This window comes from Perca fluviatilis, chromosome 11 (genome assembly GCF_010015445.1).
Source record: "Perca fluviatilis chromosome 11, GENO_Pfluv_1.0, whole genome shotgun sequence".
Classification (NCBI taxonomy): domain Eukaryota; kingdom Metazoa; phylum Chordata; class Actinopteri; order Perciformes; family Percidae; genus Perca; species Perca fluviatilis.
The window spans coordinates 18,628,522-18,646,432 of NC_053122.1; the positions used below are offsets into that span (position 1 = coordinate 18,628,522).

At 40.0% G+C, this 17,911-nt stretch overlaps 1 protein-coding gene across 1 annotated transcript; it reads right to left on the reverse strand.

Annotated features, from left to right (window-relative positions):
• Positions 1 to 452: 452 nt before the first annotated feature.
• Positions 453 to 17,894, reverse strand: sec62 (SEC62 homolog, preprotein translocation factor). The gene is made up of 8 exons (XM_039815327.1): positions 17,819 to 17,894; positions 10,654 to 10,762; positions 7,641 to 7,746; positions 7,114 to 7,333; positions 4,734 to 4,829; positions 4,570 to 4,630; positions 4,319 to 4,438; positions 453 to 3,542 (listed from the first exon to the last, which is right to left on the reverse strand). Exons 1-8 carry the CDS (start codon positions 17,852 to 17,854, stop codon positions 3,010 to 3,012), a joined length of 1,281 nt encoding a protein of 426 aa, XP_039671261.1. The 5' UTR covers positions 17,855 to 17,894; the 3' UTR covers positions 453 to 3,009.
• Between the last annotated feature and the right edge of the window lie 17 nt (positions 17,895 to 17,911).

Below are 17,911 nucleotides of genomic sequence, written 5' to 3' on the forward strand. Positions count from 1 at the left end.
TATGACATACCTTACCATAAGTGAAAATTTGCTAGTTTCAGGTTCTTTATTATTAGGATTTGCCACTTTTCTGTTTAAGTATTTGCTGTCATTTAATAAACAATGTGATTAATTGAAAAATGTATCCATAATTATTAATAAAAACTATTGTTAGTTTCAGCTAATAACTTTTTAAGAGTTATTTATTAATACTTCTAATAGAAATCTTTAAAGAAACTAAAATTTTCATTATATATTAACTGTTTTAAACATACATTTATATAGTTGAGGTTGGTACTGTTCACAATGTTTAGGGTCTTTGTGAACATCTGTATCTCAGATTATAGCATTTTTAAACCGATACTCATTTCAATAAAAACAGGATGTTTCGTCGCATACTGCATTTTGTCCCACCAAGGATCACAACACTGCCAAAAGAAAAGATACATTACAGGAAAATATGACAAAACCTGTGCGCTTTCTATATTTTTATTGCAATGATAAGATACAGATATATTTCCAGACATCCAGTTTTATTAAATTATACTCCAATATTGCATGAAACCGTCTTCAGACTGATATTGATCCAAATGTGGACAACTAGGTGATCAAAAGACACCCGTTTGACAATGTCACTTTTTAATTCCCCAATAAATGTTCGATGAGAAGCAGCAGCATAGAGAGTAATAATACTACACTATACAACAAACCGATACTGTGCAACAGTCAAGAACAATTGGGAGAATCTTTTTATTCTCTTTTGTGAAATGGTTATGCAAATATTGAGTACAGCGACTGGCAACTCAGGACATAGAGATGCACTTTGCCCGTTTGGGGAAGAAAAAAAACCAGATATATAAGAAAAGAAACAACATGGAGGTGAAAGTCGAAGAGTTACAAACCTCAGTGGGATAACAGGAGACAGAACAAAAGACTAAATACAGTCTAAGTGAGTACATTTTTAGGAAAAACAAATAACTACAGAAAGCTGTGTGAAATACGTATATTAAGATACTGTTTCACTGTGAGGAGTTTTTGCCACGTCAGATTAAGTGGGAACCAGCAGTGTTACACAATGCACTGGCTTTATAAACTTGGGTTAATGACTGACCATGTGTTAGGGAGAGAAATCTTGTTGGAAAAAAACAACCAGATGTTACAGTGACAAATGTAAAAAAAGAAATACAGAAAAATGTTTATTTAATAAATTACCACGGTTTTCTAATCCCAGATTTTTCCTTTAAATAATAAATTTGCTCTTTATGATCGTATAAAAACAAAAATCTGCAGAATACAAATTATATCCCCTAAAACAATAAAAAAGGAAAAAGTTGTTTTATAGTTTTTAGACTGCAATTATTTTATATAGTTGATATATCAATATAATCCATATATAAATGATACATTTCTATTTTTTTTTTATACTATATAATCCTTGCTATGACTAAAAAAAGCATCTAAGACATTTCTAGCCAGAAGATAATGTGAAGGAACAGTTTGGACCACGGCCGCCAGCTACTGGGCTTTGATTGGAAATGAAATGTGGTCTGGTTAGTGGACCAGTACCACTATTTTCATACAACAGCTTATGCAGACTAGACAGAACTGGTTTGGATGGGAGTCTAGTGCTTACACCTTTAAACGGTTTCACTGAGACCAAAATCTTTGTTTAGCTACAAACTTATAACTTTGTGCGGTGTTTAATTTATTTTTTCAAAGATGCAAACCTTTTGAGGAGTTTGACACTGCGGTTACAAAATTAACGAAATGAACAAAAACGTACCCATCGCTCTTTCACTCAACTCTCCATATTACATCAGCATGCATAACATCATTATCAGTTGTGTTTGGCACTAGAGTTTACTTTATATCTGGTTCTGTTTGCAAATAGACAGTTAACCAGTGAACGTAGCATCTTCTAGCTTTGATGAAGTATGCTAGCTGTATCCCAGTTGCTCACATTTACTCTTAAAGATGAGTCCCACATTATTAAACATGAACTACTTCAGACTGTGTAGAGGATTGCACTATGATCATCAGCCATTTAAAAAAAGAAGACATTTTTTTTCTTACTGAAAATGGCAAGTACCTCAAGGAGCCGTGCTACTCTGCTTTCATAATACTCCATCCAGCCATATCATGGTTGACTTTTAGGGTCCTTCGAGTAAACTACAGGATTTGGTCCATCTGGCTTGGTTCGGGTTTCAAAGCAGGTTACTTTGCTTTAAGGCCCTGACACACCAACCCGATGGCCGACCGTCGGCAGAAAAGGCAGTTGGACTGATCAGTCGGCTCCCCGAAGTCCAAAAAGTGCCTTGGAACACCGAACAGACTCGAGTCACTGACCTTGCCAGACTGTCCGATGGCCGATTATCGGGTTGGTGTGTCAGGGCTTTCAAAGGCTGCCTGAGAAAGCTATCAGACTGTCTCACCAAAACACCAACAAAAGGTGAAAGAACGGGGGCTTTCTTGCTAATGTGACTGTACCAACAAGAAACCAGCACGTCTTCGCTTACTGGTCAGTTAAGCATGATAGCTCTTCTTCGCTTCAACCTCACATCCAAATGTAACCAAAGAGAGAGGACAAAAATAAAACATTTTGAGTTGAAATGACAAAAAGAAACTTGAGATGAAAACCAGAAACCACAAATGAAAAAGAAAAAAAATGAAAACTCTATCAGCACTGTTTGTTGGTTTGATTTTTTTGTTGACAACTTCCTCAGGCAAACATGTCAGTGGCAGTTTTCACTTTTACATAAATAACATTTGGGTGGGAGGAATAAGATCCACAATAAGGCTTCTTTTAGATTTCCCCCCCCATTGTTGTAGCCGTTTACTTTTCATTGTTGTGTCTATCCCAGTACTGTTCTATTGGAACGGTTTAGTGGAAGATCTCAACAAGAAGAGATGAAGCCTCTCCACTGCCTCAGCAGGCTCAGAGAGGCTGGAATAGCAGGTCCTGGGATCACAAGAGGAAGGGAGGAAAGGCCAGAGAGAGAAAAAGTAGAGAGTGATGGGATTGTAAGAAGTTTATGTTTCAGCAGTCTGGGGTTTAGTTTCACTCTCAACCCCTTCTTTCCTCTCTTGCGTCTCCTCGTCTTCCTCCTCTTGGTCTTCCTCCTCTGTGTGCTGCTCCAGCTCCTCCCTGGTGATCATCTCAAAGTCGTTCCCGTTGCTGTGCTGCGAGCCTTCTTCCTCCCGGCGGTCGCTGTCTGTGTCTGAGTGGCGGTCCGCCCCCGTTCCCTCCCCCTCTGCTTCTTTACTCTCCTCGGCCTCTTTGCCCTCCTCCTCCTCCTCCTCTTCCTCTTCCTCATCGCCGTCCTTCTTCTCGCTGTCTGATTTGTCATCGCTGTCTGACTTCTGAGCCTTGTTGCCATCGTTGTCCTTCTCGTCCGTCTTGTCGGAGCCCTTCTTATTGCTGGCTCGTGGTCCTTTGTACTCGTGGGTGTAGAGTGGCCGGAACGAGTCGATGAAACCGACATCTGCAGTCAAGTTGGGGAGGAACCAGAAATGGTGGCGCCCACCAGTCACCAGCCAGATGATCAGGAAGAGGATGCAGCGGGCTGAAGACAGAGGTGACAACCAGTGGGATCAATTTGAATCTACAGCAATTCATACATCTCTTTAACTCTAGTGGTATTCATATCTAGATAAAACCCTATGCTGCTCACCTTTGACTGAATGTTTGTCTACAACACTTTTATTCCCCTTACTGAATATGGGGCAATTTACAACTAATTACATCATTGTAACTGTATCCCTCATGTGTTATTTTATTCTATTTTAGTTAATTTTACAAATGCATTTCTTTGATTATATAAATACTTTGAATTGCCTCTCTGTTTGAAAGGAACCATACAAATAAAGCCGGTCTGTCTTGTCTTAACTGAAGAACTGAACAATTTATTGAAATTAATTAAATGAAATTAAGTATATACAGCTAGGAAAAATGTCATTCTTGCTGATAGCATTTCTATGTGGATGCAGGTTTTATTTATTTTATAGTAATATACTACTACGCTGAAATGATTACTGCTGTGAACTATTTTGTTTGAAACATACTAAACCCTTAATCTTTTCTTGTGAACTACTGGGTCATTTTCCTTCTTAGGAACAGATTTTTTCTTCTTCTAATAAAACAAGAAAAAGATAAATGTTTGAACTAGCCACACCCCAGCAACTGGCGATGACATGGAATTTAAAAGTGCCACAAGAGAAAAAAGCTGGGAACTACTGCTAAAAACTAAAATTCCTATGCAAATTAAAAATGGCTAGGGCGACATTTATATTTAAAATGTTTTGAGATATATATCTATATCTATCAAGTAAATGTACTTACCAACAGCAAGAAGCAATATACTGGCTACAAAGCAGCCTGCCGCAACACTTAGATAGTAAACTCCTACACGCATTTCTGCTGGCCACAGGGGGAACAGTGTGGCTGCTATCACAGCAATGACTGAAAGACAGAACACACACACATACAGGTGGATAGTGAGTACAAAAAATATCTGCCATCAGCGAAAGATAACCCTACATTCAGTTCTTTTTCAAAAGAACTCCATTTATGATTTTCAACCTCTGACTCACCGAGTATCAGTCCCATGGCAAATGTCTTAAAATGAACAGGATCGTAAATCCACACATACACCTAGAAAAAGAAAGAAAAGAGATACATTTGGGGTTTTGATGTCTTTCAGGATCACAAACACTTCTCCCACATATATACATATTTATGCTCTTAGCACACTCACCTCATTTCCATCTAGAAACAGCTGATCCTCATGAGGCTCCAGTTTAAACTTCTTCTTCACCTCTTTCTTCTTCTTGGGGGTTCCAGGACTGTCATCCTATGAGAATGTATAATTAAATAAACACATATTATATATGAAACCTGTATGTTTACTTAGAAATCACATATACTGCAGTCACAGTGGGGGGGGGATTGGTAATACCTCTTTTATACCAATGACCAGGGTCGCTCTTTTGTCAATTCAAACCAAGCCAGTCAACACGGGTTGATTCCTGGTCATGGAAGGTATATTCAAAAACCTGTTTTTTTGGACGAGGGGAGAACATTTCTCTTTGTTTAGTCTATATCCATGACGTTCCACTTCCAGGATTGCTCTTGTTCTGCTGAAAATTCCGCCCGATGCCACTCTTTTCGTCCGGATGTCCTTTACCTTTTGCTTTCTTTGGGTTGTAATTTTAAACTCCGGTCGATTTATGAGGTCTATGGTTAACTGCTCCTCAGATCTCTGCAGGGTAAATCCAGCTAGTTAGACTATCTGTCCAATCTGAGTTTTCTGTTGCACGACTAAAACAACTTTTGAACGAAGAGAAGAAGACGGAGTTCCTTCCGGAGGCAATTTTTCAGTGGCACTGTGGCTCTGTCCGGCGATTAACATTAAAGTAAAGTTAGGCTTTGCTGTTGGCGTCCCTGGCTCATTATAAAAAAAGACCAGTGACAATTGGGTCACGACTGGGCACCTGCTTTTCCAAACAATGACATAATTTGTGCTGCCCCGGTTGTTGGCGACCTTGGTCGCGTGCAATTTGACATGGATTTGCGAAATGGACCTGCGTTCGACCCACATATCAACCTGGGTTGCGAAGCCGAGTCGATCAAAGCGGGTTAATACTTTCAAACACAATATCAACCCTGGTTGAGCCCTTGGTGTGAAAGGGGAATTAGAGAGACAGATCATAGCCTGGAACTTAACCTTATGCTAACTGTGGGTTTTACGTTACAAACATGCTTATAAAAAGGAAATGTGCTTATTCACTTTCTTGCCGAGAACTAGATGATACCACTCTCATGTCTGTACGATAAAAATGAAGCTACAGACAGCAGCCGGCTAATTTATCTTAGTGGGAAACAGCTAGCTGACTGTGCCAGAAAGGTAACAAAATCCCCCTACCAGCACCTCTATAGCTTACTACCTAACATGTTGTATGTTGTCTGTTTACTCTATACAAAACTAAAGTGTAAAAATGATAATTTACAGTTTTTTCATCATTCTAGGCAAGAAAGTGAATGAGAGTATTTCCTAAACTTGTACTTAGGTCCCATGGCATGAAAATTTCACTTTATGAGGTTTTTTAACATTAATATGAGTTCCCCCAGCCTGTCTATGGTCCCCCAGTGGCTAGAAATGGTGATAGGTGTAAACCGAGCCCTGGGTATCCTGCTCTGCCTTTGAGAAAATGAAAGCTCAGATGAGTCGTTTTGGAATCTGCTTGTTATGAGGTCATAACAAGCAAGGTTACCTCCCCTCCCCTTTCTCTGCTTTGCCCGCCCAGAGAATTTGGCCAACCCATGAGAGAGAGAGAGACATCATGGCTTTCAAACGAGAAAAGTGGCAGTTGGTCAAGACCACACCCCCACCCTCCACCTTGCCCCCACCTCTCTCCTCCTCAATAGCTACAGACACAGAAATGGCACATACTAAGGAAAGCTCATTGTGGGACTGGCTCTAGTGGCTGTAATTCTGCACCAAGGCTGAATTTCAGGAAAGAGACTTCAGATACAGTATTAGGGGACCACTAAGGTCTATATAAAAGCATCCAAAGAGCACCATGTCATGGGACCTTTAAGTGTTAATGTTATTGGAAGGTATACACTGAATGCAGCATTTCAGTTGGTTATAGTTGGCTGGTCACATTATTAACTCAAACTGGTATTTGGCCCAAAAAAACCTAACCTGTTAATTTTCCACCATGAGCACACTGAGATTTTTCTTTCCTGATTTCTAAAGATCTGTGTACAGCAGTCAATATCCACCTGTTTACTGTCAAGTTCAGCAACTCTGACCACTCATTAAACAAACATACAATACTGAAATCAGTGTGAGGGGGAGTCTGTAAACTGCGCAACACATCATTTCAGATGGATCCCTCTGTCATAGCAGTTTAAATATACTGATGTTACTGACAGTAAAGCATAAGCATTTTCATCCACTAAATTCGTAAACAGTATTCATGGCATTTTGTATTTTACCAAATACCTAATTTTTAATGGGAGATGCTCAGGCCAAACATAAAAGCCGCAACAGTGACAACACTATCTTGTGAAGACCGATATAATCTGAGGGGTTTTGTCAACACAGAGGTCAACAGTGTTAGATCACATACGTTCTTCTCTTTCTTGGTTTCAACAGCCTCAGACTCTTTCTTCTTCTCTTTCTCCTTCTTCCCTTTTCTCTCCTCCTCTTTGCTGCTGTCCCCCTTGGTCTTCTCTTTATCCTTATCTTTCTCCTTCTCTTTCTCTTTCTCCTTCTCTTTCTTGGTGTCTTTCTCAGGCTTTTTCTTCATCACTTTGAGAGCCCGGTGGAAGAATTGCTTCTTTAGGAGTCTACAGAGGACGGAGGAGAATGACTGGTTATAAGGACTGATTATTTACCACTGATTTGTAGGACGGTTTTCATTATTTCCGTACATTATATAGACCAAACAATTAATTGACAAATCAAGAAAATAACCAGTGAATTAATTGACAGTGAAAATAACGGTTAGTTTGCAGCCCTATATACCAGTGACCATATTGCAAGCATATGTATCAAATGCTTAGATACCTTATTTTGGAATAAAATCACTGCACATGACAAATAATTATTCATCTACAACATCAGACAGGTAGCAAGGTGTGTTAGAAAGCTAACCTGTTGCAGTAATCCAACACAGACTCCCTGGTGGTGAACAGCGCCTCCTCTCCCTTCTTGGCCTTGGCCCACTTGGAGTCCATCAGACAGTCCACTGCCTTGGAGGCTAAATATAGGGACACAAATATATTAAAAAACACAGAGTGGTACAGGGTCTGAAAATGTCATTCAGTGATTATTCTGGTAAACTGTGTTTTTATCAGCTGTGCAGAAGCTGAATAATTGTCATAAGTGCGAAAAACTTCATAGCCTATGTTGAATGAAAATTCACTACATTAATGCCCGTGGAATATATATATTTATTATTCCATTTATCTAGCCTGACGTGGTCCTACTCAGATTCTAGTCAGAATGTGAGTCTGAAACCGCTCCATTGGGCTGTGATTATGGGGCGTGTTCCAACCGAACCAGGAAAAAACATGCCTCTGCATTCACTGGATAGACCTACATCCAATCAGAGCAACAGAACTCAACACTGTGTATCGTCTCCATAGCAACCACTCTTTGCACAATACATTCGTTCTAACTTCCGACTTTTAGACCTTTTTGAAGCTGGATATATCATTTGTTGCGTGTAAATATAAATGTGGATAACGTTAATGATAGTGACATGCTCGCTACAGTCGCATTTCTAGAGATGAATCAGCGAAAACACGTTTTATTTCTCTGATTCACGGCTTTGTTCTAGCGCTGCTGAGGATTTTAAAATGATGCGCCGTCGATATCTTCTGTTACAGACGCGATGGTGGAATCTACATCTCAACAAATTCAACCCAAGCGTTCTTTGGCGACGTGGTTGATTCTGTTACTGTTGATCATCTTTCCGACAATCTGATTGGTCCGAACAGATCCTGTTCGGGCAATAATTGCTTCTCAATGCAGCGAGTCCAGACCGAACTTCCCGACCTCGAATTTTGTGGGCGGGGCTAAGTTCGGCTGGCATCCAGGCTACCATTTATCTAAAAACTGAATACAAAACAGAACACAGGGCAGTAGTTTAGATGGAGTAAAATGTCCTGCTTTTTGGCCAATAGGGGGCAGCAGAAACAAGTTGTGAACACAACATTGACGCTATCATCACCTTATAAGTTGATACTGCTAAAAAAAAAAAAAAAAAAGGTTGATACTGCTAGCTTGTAAGCGAAGAGTTGCTTATTTACACATCTAGCAGTTACAGACCAACATTATCATTCATGTGGAGTCGTGTTTGTGTCCACCTGAGGAATCTCTTTTATCTCTGCTTTGGTCTCTACCAACTCCTGAGGGAAATATTTGGCTGTTTAGCTGCTAACTCCACTGTGTCTGTCTGCTGTTTGGTATAGAGCAGTGTTATGACCACAGGGTCATAAGAAGCAGGTAGTAGTATACTGTGGGTTTTTAGAAAATAGCTGCCTGCTGTGGCTGAAAACATTGCTATGAGAGCAGTGAGAGTGAACCAAAACAGTAAAGCTGCGTTCACATCAGCCTTCAGGGATCAGGCGATTTGCCGCAGGGTGGTGTGACGGTGTGGGAGTGTCACTGAAAAGCCCCATGTATGTAATGTCCTGTTGTTTTCTTTATCCCCCCCAATGTAGCACAAAGAGTCTTCATATTTCACGGTTACTGTTTTTGGTAAGATCGTTTATAGATCTCAACGTTTCCGACTGCATTTGAAAGCAGCTTCATTTCACGGAGAAAGAGAGAAAGAAAAAAGGCAGTTCAGTGCTTGGGTTTTAAACCAGCAGCGATAGAGGCAGTGATGTATCCTGTGTACTGTACGGGCCTCTCACACCGCCTCAAAACCAACAGACAAGTCTGATTGCCAGGCACATGGTTAGCCACCGCAGCGTGACGTGGGGTTGCGTTTCTCCAAAAGTTGAATCGTTTGTTTCTGTGTTCTTTTTCATCTCCCCCCTGCGGCCCCCCTCGCCACAGCCTAAACGCACTACCCCCATTCACAATTAATGGGCAGACCTGTGCTTTCAGGCAATGTGAATGCACGCTAAGGCTGTGGCTAGACAGCTAAACAATGAAGTAGAGCTGGGCAATATATCAATATTATATCGATATCGTGATACGAGACTTGATATCGTCTTAGATTTTGGACATTGTAATATCGTAATATGGCATTAAGTGTTGTCTTTTCCTGGTTTTAAAGGCTGCATTACAGTAAAGTTACGTCATTTTCTGAACTTACCAGACTGTTGTATTATTTGCCTTTACCCACTTAGTCATTATATCCACATTACTGATGATCATTTATCAAAAATCTCATTGTGAAACTATTTTGTGAAAGGACCAATAGTCAACACTACAATATCGTTGCGGTATCGATATCGATTTTGGTCGTGTTTGGTCAAAAATATCGTGATATTTGATTTTCTCCATATCGCCCAGCCCTACAATGAAGTGAAACTCACTATAAAGCTTTATGAAGCTGAGGGGAGCTGCAGCTTCAGTAAATCACTACGAGCACCTCTTTCACAATTTCATTTGATTCATTCTTGTTGTAAAAATATTGATCATAGCCACTGTAAGTATGTCTACTTATCCCTTTATCTGACAAATTAACCTTGAAAAATGGCTACATGCTGTAAACAGCTGACCAAAGCAAAGATAAGAAACTGTAAGGTCATGTGATGGTGATGAGAGGAATAACCGGCCTCAGCAGTCATAACCTCTTCTATACACAACTACTGACTAAGCAAACAGCATTTCACAACACTAACAAACGTATTGCACCATGCAAAACAAGAATAGTATAAATACTGTGTTGCTGGGACTGCAGCGGAAACATTTGTTTAAGAATTTGACAACTCTTTGATAATGTGACACAGAGTTTGCCCTAAAAATACTTGTGTGAAAAACACCACAGGTTTTTAATCACTGTGACAAAATCAAACGCAACTGAATGTCTGCCTGTGTATTCGAAAACAAACAGAAGGTAGTGTTTGATCTCCTGATTCACACTCCACCCAGTATGTGTAGGTTGGTGTTGTGCCTGTTGCCTCACATCCCACAGCTGAGCACTAACCAATAAAATAGTCGACTCTGTGGCCCATCATGTTGGTGGACTTGGTTGGGCAGTTGAATCGGAGGTACTTGGCCACCGCCTTCTCCTCCTTGGTGGGCTCGCTCACCTCCTGCAGGACCAGACAAACACACAGATGAATATACACGCATGAAAACAATATCACACTCAGTCAATGATACTTTACTATATAACTCTGCCGCCAGAGTCCTCACCCACACCAAGACGTGGCAGCACATCACCCCAACCCTCATCCACCTTCACTGGCTCCCAATTAAGTCCTGCATCAAATATAAAATCCTCCTTCTCACCTACAAATCCCACCATGCCCTGGCCCCACTGTACCTCTCCGACCTCCTCCATCATACACCCCACCCCGAAACCTGTGGTCCTCAGACGCTGGCCTGCTCTCCATTCACCACACCAGACTCATTATCCATTATCTTCACTTCACGTCTCTCATCTGCTCTACTCCGTGCATGTGTGGAGAGGCACAGTCAGTGAACACGCATGCGGACCGTTCGGAGAGGCTGCTGCACAGCTTCCGCTCTACAAATTGATAATAGGCTAGTCTGCTATTGATATATTTTACTATAAAACACGAGCAAAGGATATTAATGATCGTGTGGCGCTCCTAATTCTGCGGTGGCAGTGCACAAACTACCGGTACTACTTATTTGCAGTGTTGTTGTAGTAGGGCTGCTCGATTATGAAGAAAAAAAAAAAAAATCATAATTATTATTTTGGTCAATATTGAAATCACGATTATTTAACACGATTACTCGTTACTCACCTTAAACTGTGAAATTTCTAGGGCTGGGACGTTTCGTCGACGTAAATCGATTACGTAAATGCGTCAACACAAATAATTTACGTCGACGCGTCACGCATAGAAATCTATAAATAACCGTCTGCCTCCAGCAACAGCGCAAGTATGGATTCCTCGCAACAACACGTTGAGAAAAAGGCTTGCACACGGTCTTCTAATGTGTGGGAGTATTTTACTCTTAATGCCAACAACAACATGGTAGTCTGTAGACTTTGTAAAGGCGCTGACACACCAAGCCGATAATTGGCCTTTGGACAGTCTGGCGAGGTCAGTGACTCTAGTCTGTTCGGTGTGTTCCGTGCCGTCGTCCATCTGAGGAGCTGTCGGCCTTCATTTTGGCCGACATGACATGTTCAGTCGGAGGCAGGGCAGTCGGGACTCACCCGGAAATGACGAGCAGGATGAACATGACTAGAGTCTCTCAAAATCTGACGAAAATCTTTTAAACTGACCTTTGTCGATCTGAAATGAAGACAGATTCAGCGACTGCACGGCCTATTTTCTCGCTTAAAATGTTTTCAGTAAACTATTTTAGTACAATATGAAATCGTATTCTGAACGAGCCGCCATGACAGCCTGGCTTTGAATTTCTGGAGAAAACAAACCCACGTGACTCGTTGGTCCAATCAGCTGCCGGTTTTCATTTCTTGGGCAACAGTACAGAGTAGCGCCGCCTGCTGCTATGGAGACGTATTATGTTATGCATTATTACTCAGGTCGGTGTCAGGCAGGTTTTTGGACCTCGGGGACCCGACGGATCAGTCCGACTGGCTTTTCTGCCGATGGTCGGCCGTCTGGTTGGTGTGTAACTGCTTTAAAATGCCTCCCCAGCAAAACACCGTAAGTCCTGCTCACCTTTTTGTCCCTTTCCCTCCCAAGTAGAGTTTAGATTCTCTGCCCGAGCCCGAACTTGACCCAAGGGCCGGGTTGGGCTCATATGTCCCGCCACTATCCTCGGGCCGGGACCTTCATCAAGTATTTGTGTTTTTTTAATCATTACTTTATTAGCCTAATTGGGTGGGGAGAAAGCTATGCCTCCCCAGCTTCTCCCGTAGCTCTAGGTAGATGTCCTGTACTGACTTGAGTGTGAGGTGAACTGTGCTAAATTGTGTCTTCCCCCATAACGTCAGTTATAACAACCCACATATAAAATAAATTGTCGGGTTAAAAATCGGGCTCGGGCTGAAAATTCCAGTTAATGTGTCGTGCCGGGCTTGGACACAACGTGCACTGTAGACGTGTGCAATTATCAACATAGTGACACGCAATGTGTTCCCAGTAGTAGTCCGTTGATTCGTTTTAATGCCCCCGCTATGACAATAAGTGTCATCAAATGCTGTCAGTCTGCAGTGTTATTTTTTTGGTTTACCATCAAACTTGAGTGACCCAATCGATTACAGTTATATTATATATTTATATATTATATTAGACACTCTGCAACTTGCTGTATGTTGGATTTATTATTATTTTTTACTGTAAGATTAAAGGGAGAAGAGCTTGGATGTTAAACAGAGCTTATTTATTATTTTACCTACTACTGTTAAAAAAAGCAAATACAGGCTACTCTTTTTGCACTTGCTCCGTTTACTTTAAGTTTTTATTTTTGTATTCCTCCTGAAAGTGACTTTATTTTGTTGTTGGATTGATAGCCTACATCTGGCTTCAGGTTGCACTAAAAATTCATTTTACTTGAACAGTGCATTGTTAAACAATTTTAATAAATAGAGACTTGAACCTTATTGAAATTTGTTGTGTGTAAATTGTTAATAATTGAGCAATGGGAAAATAATCGCTAATCGAAAAATGAGTCGACTAATTGAAAAAATTATCGCTAGATTAATCGTTTAAAAAATAATCGTCTGGGACAGCCCTAGAAATTTCCCTAAATACTTTTCCTGTTTTAACTTTTTTTCTCATTCTGAACACAAGACAAAATAAGAGTTTGCTTGCAAAAGGTAATATAATAATAATATTTTTTCTCGATTACTGTTTTTGTGATCATTGTGAGCTGAATTCATAAGCACGATTAAAAATGTGGTTAATTGCACAGCCCTGTTATTGTGCACATATATTATGCTGTAAAGTATACCTACTATTTTGTCCATACAACAGCCCGAACTATGACCATATTAAAAAATGATTATAAAGTGACATCAACAAAACCTCTGTCACTCAAGAAAAGTGATTATAAGATTAACAAAAATAGTAATTGCATCCGGGCTTCTGCACTGCATTGCACTAAAATGTGCTCAGCCTTTTTAATGTAAAACAGGTGTGGTGAGTGACTTAAATCTATTACATTTTATATATCTGGATACATTTTTTTTTTTTACTAAAAACTAGAAAACAGAGATTAAAAATTACCTGATTTTAGTGTATGTTTTGTCTAATCCAGTGAATTAAATAGCTACTTGACCAAGTGCATACTGCATTTAAAGGGTCAACATTGAACATTTAACTGTCCTTCATCCCCAAATGAACATACTAGCTCTGCGGTATCTGAGTGATCGGAGAGGCTGAAAAAAAAAGCTTGCACAGTGTAGACAGTATCTAGCAAAATGTATCCTCCCTTCTCACAACATCTGCACTGTCTGCCCGCCTGCAGCACTGAACCACATGCCAACACAGAGGGAATGAGAGCATTGGCACAATGAGAGTCAGTGCTGCTCTATCCAGTCCAGCTGGTTCCGGCCAGCAACATGAGGAAGATGAGGCTATCAAACCAGCCTTTGTTTAAAGAAGCAGGTATCAGTCACACAGCTCAGTTACATGAGACCCCTACACAGAAAGCCCCCTGTCACCATCTATATGAGCTACCTGGCTTGATCACATGAGGATTAGCTGCTCTGCTCTAACAGCCATAGTATGCGATTGCTATTGCTCCACACCAGGAACAAAGCACTAGTCTTTAAAACGCATATGCAAATAACAGGTTTGGCTAGATATGACCCATTTCCCAATTTGAATACGGTAAGACACAATGAAAAATGGGAGCTGAATAATCAAGAGGAATCATGTCAAAAAGGAGATAACTGTTGCGTAATGTACCGTGGTGATCTTTGGAAGCCTCTTTAAAAGACATAAAGGTCATAACATTATGAGTTGTTATGCATCTGAACTCGAACATGCAGAGACCTTCCTACATGAGGGTTATGAAGTTGCAAATGGTTTTCAGAGAGGTGTTGATTCAACATTACGGTCAGTTTGTGGCGCTGTTGGACTGTATTGCAGTGTTTCCCACACATACTCATTTGTGGTGGTGCGCCACACAATCAACACCGGCCGCCACTTATTGCTTTTCGTTATTAAATTTTACACGCAGCATATTCGTTCAGCTGCATTTCCTTTCCCTGCTCTCTCCGTTACTCATGTCTCTCTCTCACATAGACTACACACACACACAGCCCCCAGCCCTCCGTGCACACAGCTTCTCTCTCCATGAAAACGAGAGAAGACGGCTGGCGAAATTCACAAGTTCATGAAAGGTTGGAATCTATCTCGTGAACACCTATACACAATCACACATTAAAAAGTGCTATAAAAATATTTTATATTCTGAATACAATGTTGTCAGTAGAGCTAGGCAATATATCAATATTATATCGATATCGTTATTGGAGACTAGACATTGTCTTAGATTTTGGATATCGTAATATGGCATAAGTGCTGTCTTTTCCTGGTTTTAAAGGCTGCATTACAGTAAAGTTATGCACTTTTCTGAACTTACCAGACTGTTCTAGCTGTTCTATTATTTGTCTTTACCCACTTAGTCATTATATCCACATTACTGATGATTATTTATCAAAAATGTCATTGTGTAAATATTTTGTGAAAGCACCAATAGTCAACACTACAATATCTTTGCGGTATCAATATCAAGGTATTTGGTCAACAATATCATGAGATTTGATTTTCTCCGTATCGCCCAGCCCTAGTAGTCAGTGTGTTAATTTTGGAGTCCCGACCCGACTCTTAACAAACAAGCGATTGTGCCTGCTTTAGAAAGTTAACTAGTCGCAAGTTTGAGGTAAAATGCAGTTGGGTTGTCGAGGTCAAAACACTATATGTAGCAGCTGTGAATCAAATAAACTTATTATAAATAATGTTATGTCATTTTTTTATTCTTACACTGAATGTTTGCTGCTTCAATCCAGATGATTATTGAAAAGTATTTTCCGCGACTGAAAAAGGCATGTGTTGAGGATGAGGACCAGCCTGAACCAGAGCTATCAGTCTGAAACAGAGCTGAACAGTCCGACCAGTGTAATTAGTTATGTTATTAATTTGTTCAATATTTTCAGGCTTCAACCAGTGCTGCTCAAGCAGAAAGACAGGGTCGCTGGGAGAGAAAGAGATAGATTCGTTAGGCATTGAAGAAAGAGTAGGAGAGGAGGACAGCATCCAACAGCGTGTCCTCCTCAGTTTTTGATACTTGATTATTACGAAAATAAGTACTTTGCTTAAACTAAAACTAGTGCAGTCTAGAACAACAATCTGCAATCTAAATCCTATGAAGGATGAATGTTCATTTTGGAGGCTGTAGTTTGTGCTGCTGTTGAATTGTTACACTGCAAGGTGTAATGCATTAATATTAATATTTAGTCTACATTGATATAAAATGTCTAAAACTCTTAAGAAACAAACTTAATAAAAGGTAGGATTTATTGCAGGGTTGTTGAATTAGAGAACATTAGTTTCAGCTAGATGTACTTAATAAATTGGCATATTAATATTTAATATCCAAGTAACATTTTTGGTTACAGAGCAATTTTAGCATAGATATAAAACACTTGAATGAATTTAAGCTCCTGAATGCTGTCAGGTAAAACACAATCAAATCACATTTTAGTTATCAAGAGAAACAGAGGTAAAAACAAAAAGAGAAATTTTGAGTGTAATGCAGAGTGATGATGTTGGTAATAAACAGGCCTCTCTTAACTGTGGTCCACACAATAGTAGGCTATGTGTTGTTAATTATGCAGCTGAGTCTGACACTATTGCTGTATACCAAATCCATACTAACTGTATACAGTATGTACTAGAATAAATCCGATAGTATGTATAGTATGTTTTGAAACTAGTATGCAATCAACATACAGAGAATTATACACTATTTGCACCACTGGACAGCAATCAAACTGCAACTTAAAATGGAACTACCAATTAGACATAAAAACAGTAAAATGTTTCCAGTTTTATCACAACTAGGGCTGCTCCCTCTTTGTCGATTAGTCGACTAATCGGTCGTTTTGGTCTTAGTCAACTTAGATTTCTTTAGTTGATTAGTCACGTTTTATGCTTTTTTCATTCTGAATGACTTATTTCCAAGAAAACATGGTTCTGGTAAACATAAGAATTCAAGTGGTGCTTTTGCATGACTTTTTGCGGAGAAACTCAAGATTTACAGATCTGTTGATTAAATCAACTAATCGATGAGTCGATACATTTGAATGAGTGTTAGTCGACTAATAATTTCTTCAATGGAGCACGGCCCTACACACAACAAACTCAAACCACATATTTAAAGTATGAAACTTGGACACAGCTTATGTCTGAAGGAAAACTACAATCATATTTAATTAAAATGCCTCTAAACAAAGTTTTGCTAATCTGGTTTTTATGCATATGTATCAATAGACATCTGAAATGGGCCTGATGTTCATGTCTTCTTCATCAGTTCTTACCACGTGACAGGTGAAGTAATCAAATTATTGTGTCTAGTTTTGGGGGAAAGGCTTGGGATCCAAAAATCAAACTACTACACGTTTTGTTTTGTTTTAAACATGCATTGGAGTGATGTTTACGTTGACTGACCCTGCAGCCACTCTATAAACGTTTCTTTGACTGAAATCAAGCGCTACTGGAAGCAAAGTAACGTCACAACGCTGCTACCTGCACAATAAGTTAGATAGTGATGCACTGTGTTGACTCATTAATTAAAGTTCCCGCAGATTGCCGAACGTTATGTAAACGTCTGGTTAGAGCTGACGCAGCTTAGCCAGAAAACGTTTTCAATCTGAAAAAAGATGGTGGACTGTAGAGACAGCTAAGTAGAACCTATAACAACAACTTTCTTGTGTGAGTGCTACTGGCAATACAGATAATAATTAGCTCGAAACAGTGTAATCAAATACAAACACTAACATTTGTTTTCGCTAGCCAGCTAATGCTAGCTACCGTTAGCCATCATCTGGCTTCATCTGCCGCCGGTTACTGGCTCCCCATGAGGATGCTGCCGTTAACAAACATCCCTCAATAGGTCGTAAACTATCACATGGTTGTTATTTCTTGTCCTTCAACTTGCACGGGCAGAAATTTGTATACATTAAGTGATGTTACCTGGATCCGTTTCTTGTGCCTCCTGCGCTCCGCCATGATCCCCCAACTCAGCTTCTCTGACGGGCGCGAGGCTGCGCACGCGCATGGAGCGTG